The following is a 6,634-nucleotide window of genomic DNA, read 5'->3' as shown; positions in this document are numbered from 1 at the left end:
TTTGTGTCTTTATGTGTTTGTGTGTTTGTGTGTTTATGTCTTTATGTCTTTGTGTCTTTATGTGTTTATGTCTTTATGTGTTTATGTGTTTATGTGTTTATGTCTTTATGTGTTTATGTGTTTATGTGTTTATGTCTTTATGTCTTTATGTCTTTGTGTGTTTTCTAACTGGTTTGTGTCACTTTTAGTAACAACACGTGTATTAACTACTACATCAACATGTCCCTGGAAGTCCAGCCCGACAACCACACATTGCACACCATCAACACCAGTGAGTAACACACACACACACACACACACACACACACACACACACACACACACACACACACTCTACATATAGTACAGTACAGTAGTTTAGTATAGTGTCGTTCAGTATGGTCTAATTTAGTATGGTATAGTTTATTATAATATAGTACAGTATATTTTAATATAGTAGAATATAATACAGTATACTATGTTGTTGATGAGGCAATGTTTCTTTTTGTTACTGTTATTGTTGTTGTTGTTGTTGTTGTTACTGACGAGTGTTTGTGTGTGTGTGTTAGTGGAGGAGAAGAACGGAGTCACCGTGCCGTACAACGAGTCAGGTAGTCTGGATTTCTATGAGACCTGCCCTGACTGTATGATGATGGTCTACAAGGAACCAGAGAACAGATTCCTGCTTAACTACAGTAAACTCACACACACACACACACACACACACACACACACACACACATTACTCTTTACATTAGATCAGAAATTCTCATTTTGGCAGTTTATTCACAATTATTTTAACAAATTTAATGAACCTCAGTGAAATATCCTGTGTGTGTGTGTGTGTGTGTGTGTGTGTGTGTGTGTGTGTGTGTGTGTGTGTGTGTGTGTGTGTGTGTGTGTGTGTGTGTGTTTCAGGGAGGGAGGGGAAGCACCAGGATGTTGAGCAGATGACAGCGGCTCACGCCGATCACCAGCGACTGGCGGAGTGTCTGGGATTCCCTCTTGACAAACCTTTCATCTACGACGGAGCTGCAGGTTCGTTTCTGTGTCTTTAATGTATAAACTCAGATATTATCTTCAGAAACCCTGAGAGGCAAATAAGGAAGAACAAAGTAATCTGGTGATCCGTTTTCTAAGTCTGCTTTAAATAGTTTTCTAGTTTATGACTTAAGAACAGGTAAAAAGGTTTTTTCATCTCTTGTTTGTTCTGTGTTTATTGTTGTAATACTCCCTTCGGCCACAAGAGGCAGATGTTTAAGGTGCCATAGAAGTACCATAAGAAAGAAGAAAAGAAGAAGAAAATAAATAAAAAGAGGAATAAATAAAAATATAAAAGAATAATTATAAGCGTTTGAATTTATTTTCACATTTATTTGTTCATTTATTTCTGTATGTATTTAAAAATATAATTATTTATTGCATATAAATGACTTTCTTTTTCTTTTTTATGCAATGTAATTTATACATTTTTAGTCCCTTATTTGTCCTTATTCTTTTCCTAATTGTTGTCATACTTATAGTTATTCTTATAATTATTATTTTATGTTGTTATTTGTCTTTATACTTTAATATATAGTATATAGTAATACAAGAAACACTTTGAAAAAACAATAGGGACAAAAAAATAAGTAATTTATATGCAAGAAATAAATATATATTTGAATAATAAATGAATAAGTATGTATAGAAATACATGAACATATAAATGTGAAAAAGAGGGAAATGCTTGTAATGATTCTTATATATTTTCTTATTTGTCCTTATATTTCCACATTTATTTTCTTTTTCTTTGTACATATTTATTCTTTTGTTATGACACTTCCTACTATTCCGCCCCTTGTGGCCGAAATGAGTATTACAACAACAATACTTTTTACCCCGAAACATTCTCTCAGGATTTCCGTAAGTACTGACAGCTAATACATTTGGATAATTTGAATATGTAATTCATTCTCGTCTCCTTACAGATTTTTGTCACAAGAAATCGTCTCCAGAGGTGATGGCAACTGTGAAACCCGAAGAAGTGAAAACACACAAACATCCGCAAGCAAATTAAAATAAAATTCTGAAACCTGGAAGTGTGTTTTTTTATCACGTGGCTTCACATTATTCTTTGTTGCTTTGGAAAAAAAGGAGTATATCATTTTCAAAATATAATTAAAGTATACAAAACTTATTATTATACTTTTACTTTTTGTGCTTCATTTAAAGTATATTTGCTTCAAAATAGATGTCATTAAATTAAACTTTTATGTACTAAAATCCATCCATCCATCGTCTACCGCTTATTGGGGGTCAGGTCGCGGGGCAGCAACTCCAGTAAGGAACCCCAAACTTCCCTTCTCCGGGCCACATCCGCCAGCTCCAACTGGGGATCCCGAGGCGTTCCCAGTAAGGAGATATAATCTCTCCACCGAGTCCTGGGTCTTCCCCGGGGTCTCCTCCCAGCTGGACGTGCCTGGAACACCTCCCTAGGGAGGCGGCCAGGTGGCATCCTTACTAGATGCCCGAACCACTACTCTACTCCGAGTCTCTCACGGATGGCTGAGCTTCTCACCCTATCTCTAAGGGAGACGCCACCCGTCTGAGAAAACACATTTCGGCCGCTTGTACCCGTGATCTCGTTCTTTCGGTCATGACCCAGCCTTCATGACCATAGGTGAGGGTAGGAACGAAGATCGCCCGGAAGATCGAGAGCTTTGCCTTCTGGCTCAGCTCTCTTTTCGCCACAACGGTGCGGTAAAGTGACTGTAATACCGCCCCCGCTGCTCCGATTCCCCGGCCAATCTCTCGCTCCATCGTGCCCTCACTCGCGAACAAGACCCCGAGGTACTTGAACTCCTTCACTTGGGGTAAGGGCTCATTCCCTACCCGGAGTAGGCAATCCACCGGTTTCCTGCTGAGAGCCATGGCCTCAGATTTGGAGGTGCTGATCCTCATCCCAACCGCTGCACACTCGGCTGCAAACCGATCCAGTGACTGCTGAAGGTCACAGACCGATGACGCCATAAGGACCACATCATCTGCAAAGAGCAGCGATGAGATCCTCAAGCCACCGAACGGCAACCCCTCTCCTCCACGACTACGCCTCGATATCCTATCCATGAATCCACGAATACTCCGAACTGCAGTTTGGGGCATAAGCACAAACAACAGTCAGAGTTTTCCCCCCATAACCCTAAGGCATAAGGAGGCGACCCTCTCGTCCACCGGGGTGAACTCCAACGTAGCGGCGCTCAGCCGGGGGCTTGTGAGACCTCCTCAGGTGTAACTATGTCGCTGAATCCCATCATGTTAAGTATCTTGTCGAGGTTTCTGGCCGCGGTGTTGATGCTCATGACCAGACAGCCGTCACTGGTTGGCAGCATGTGGAACACTGAGGACATGTTGGCAACTGAGGACAGAAACAAAGTGAGAATATTTTAAATAAAATCGCAACATAGAAAACCTAATGGTGCATTCACACCGGACACAAAGAACATTTTTCCTGCTGCGCGGTTACATGTAGGGTCAATGCAAAGACGGGAAAAGTTCTTCACTTGTCGTCTTGCGGACAGAGCTGACAAAGCATTAATTCAGACATTTATTGCAAATAAATCACAAGTTTACAAGTAAACAAGTTTAATTCAGCCGACGTATGACTTGTTAGATTCAGTGAATACAGCTCAGTTAAATTCACTGAGCCATGTGAGCCTCTGGATGATGTCATGAACCCAGACATGACGCCGTTTGGTTTCCCGAAGTATCTGGGACTCCCACAACATGTACAAAGCAGCAATAGTGGTCATTTCTGTCTCTCCTGGCTCCAAAATGGTGGAACGACCTCCCCATGTCAGGTCAGCAGACAGTCTTCACACCTTCCGTCGCAGACTGAAAACTCAACGTTTACAACTGCACCTCGGTCAATAAGAAAATTCAGTTCTTTGTATGTTGCATTTACATTGATTTGGTTTATTTGAAGCTATTGTTCTGCACTTAAATGATTTCACATATTTGAAGCTAATGTACTTGCAAGATTCTTGCTGTTCAGAGTTGTATCCTCATGATTGTTTGTACTTATTGTAAGTTGCTTTGGACTAAAGTGTCAGCTAAATGAACTGTAAAGAAATGTAATGTAATTTCGGCCATGCTTGATGAAACGTTGTTGTATCTACATGGAGGTAATCCATGTCCTACCCGGCACGTCTAGCACGAGTAAACACTAATGATGTATGTATGATGTATTGTGAACTGGTAACTGATTTTGTGTTTGACATAATCCAGCAATGCCCTCACACAAGACACATGTTTGTTCACTTGCACCTGCAGAGGATTGTGTTTGTTTGAATCAGTGATTACGTTGAAATGTTTCACGTAGAAACTCCAGTATTGTGTCAAATCAGGGAACTTACCTGACGCTGACAAAGTGTTGCCGTCAATAGTTACGTTGACAGTTGAGGCCACGCAGTGTCCCTTCCTGGGAAAAATGACAAGAGGAAAAGGTGAGTTCATATTCTGACGAATATTTACTAGTTTGTTCAAAGGCGAGTGTGCGACCACAAAGAACGAGACGGACCCCTTCTCGTGCTTTGTAGTCGCACACTCGTGTTTCAAGACGGATCGAATAAGTTGTGCTCCAAGTAAATAAAAACAGCCAAATCCAATTAGAATAAAGAATTCTAATTCAGGTGCTGTCTTAGTTGTAACTGTGCAAATGTTATTTTAATTATGATAAAACAATAATTTACAGACGTTTTCATGTTAAGTATGTGTACCGGTGATCACTGTTATCAACTCACATCTTGTTCCACTCAGACATGACACCTTTATTGGGGCTGGATGGTGGAAAGGTGGAATTAAACCATGAGCTCTGCGTAAAGTTCAGGATGGAGGCAAACACTTCATTATCGGTGTAACCCGCGAGGAAGTTGCTTCTGCCGCTGATCTGCACACAAACATGAGATTAGTTAGTGACAGCAGACACATCTTTCAATACTGGAGGTGGGGCTGGATATTGTGAAAAGAATCATAATTCAGTTATTATTGGATCTGATTGTACGTCTTATTTATGCAAATGTTTTACTATTTTGCTCAGGCAAACCTCTTGTACGGATGTTTGTTTTTAGACTTTTAAAATCTGCAAATATATTCACGGGGATTAAAAAGTTTTTGTAGAATAACACATACATATTCCTCAATGTCAGGTTTTTTATATTATTGAAACTTGGGTAAACTAACTGGAAGCGCTTTCTGACAAAGGTTAAGGGAAGTGCCTATAGACTATAGAGTTTTTAAAAATACAGCACATAATTTGTACTTAAACTTCATGTTCAAATTCTGGAAGAAAAAAAAAGTCCTTGTATGAAATTTTGGCAATTTAATTAGATTTGGACATGTTTAGCCTAGCATAACACAAAGACTGTAAACTGAGAGGAAATTAGGTCTTTATTAATACTGAGTTCGCCGAGGGTAAACTGATGATTAGCTTACAATTCAACACAAATGTACAACTGTTCTGTGACAAAACACCTAAAATCAAAAGGTCCACCAACAGGAGCTTTACCTTTACCTTCGAACTAATGTGGCAGCAACAAATATTATATTTATAGATACATGATGATGTTAAGCAATAATGCTTCTATTTCCAGAATTGTCCTTGACCACCAACGCATACAACTACACAGAGTATACAAATGCTGCATTCAAGTTATTATTCACAATGAATGCAGACGAGTGAAATGTGCCCGAGTAAAGGTGGCACGATGAACAAAAAGTTAAGAACTGAAATGCTTTCAAAGGTTGATGCTCTTCATCATCAACCATGTGAAACCTTTGGACAACATCTTCAATCAGAACAGTGAAAAGGAAAATTATCTCTCAACAACAGTATCCCCCATTGTTCCCAGTAACAGCGGCGGGCTTTGAAACCAATTTGACATAGTGGACAAACCGTGGAATAACAACTTCCAGGTCCGTCACATGATGCTATTGGGCTCTAAAATGTTTTTTCCATTAAACATTGGGGAAAACATGTCTGCTGATATTTCTTTTTTTTAGGTTAATCAACATCACAGTATGAACACTTGAATAGTCCTTATCCAGTTCTCTTTATACACCCATGCTGTGGACCCCCAATGGGCCTCAGTGGGGGTTCAACTGGGGACCTTTCCAATGCGAAGAGAGTGGTCCCCATATGTCACTTCCGTCAGCTTCTCAAAGACATTAATTAGCCTACTGCTAAAAACAAACTATTTATTAAGTCCTAATCAGACTGTTTGAGAAGCTAACATTACGGTAGGCCTATAAAACAAACAGATTATATAATATAATGTTTCCTGGAAATCAAACTGAAAACATAAAGCTTGGTCCAGAGATATTCTGGACCAAATCTGGTTGCTAAAAATTTGAAACTTTGTAGGTAGAGTGACTTTAGTGGAAAAATAGATTTGCACACAATTCAAGATGGCGGAAAAGTACACATCCATATAGGTTACAGACAGAGATCCCACGTTTTATAGTAAGATTTGTATGCAAAGTTTGTGTATTAAGGCCCATCATGGTTGTACCATTTAAATCAAACATAATTGTAGAGATTGATTAGAAGATGAAAAACATGCATTTTGTCATAAAAACACACAAAACTGAAGTAAAACAAGAGGCTACTAATAAAACA

General features: G+C 39.3%; 1 protein-coding gene across 1 annotated transcript in view; it reads left to right on the top strand.

Annotated features, from left to right (window-relative positions):
* Window positions 1–2,103, top strand: part of LOC115004644 (saxitoxin and tetrodotoxin-binding protein 1-like) — a 6,922-nt gene extending 4,819 nt beyond the window's left edge. Inside the window, exons 3-6 of the mRNA XM_029426339.1 lie at window positions 189–271; window positions 549–674; window positions 898–1,017; window positions 1,950–2,103. Of these exons, the coding sequence (XP_029282199.1) occupies window positions 189–271; window positions 549–674; window positions 898–1,017; window positions 1,950–2,038 (418 nt within the window). The 3' untranslated portion in view covers window positions 2,039–2,103. The remainder of the gene's footprint in view (window positions 1–188; window positions 272–548; window positions 675–897; window positions 1,018–1,949) is intronic.
* Window positions 2,104–6,634: the final 4,531 nt, after the last annotated feature.

This window comes from Cottoperca gobio, unplaced genomic scaffold, assembly GCF_900634415.1.
Source record: "Cottoperca gobio unplaced genomic scaffold, fCotGob3.1 fCotGob3_158arrow_ctg1, whole genome shotgun sequence".
Classification (NCBI taxonomy): Eukaryota; Metazoa; Chordata; class Actinopteri; order Perciformes; family Bovichtidae; genus Cottoperca; species Cottoperca gobio.
The sequence above is the reverse complement of the archived record's forward strand: the minus strand, read 5'-3'. Positions and strand labels throughout refer to the sequence as shown.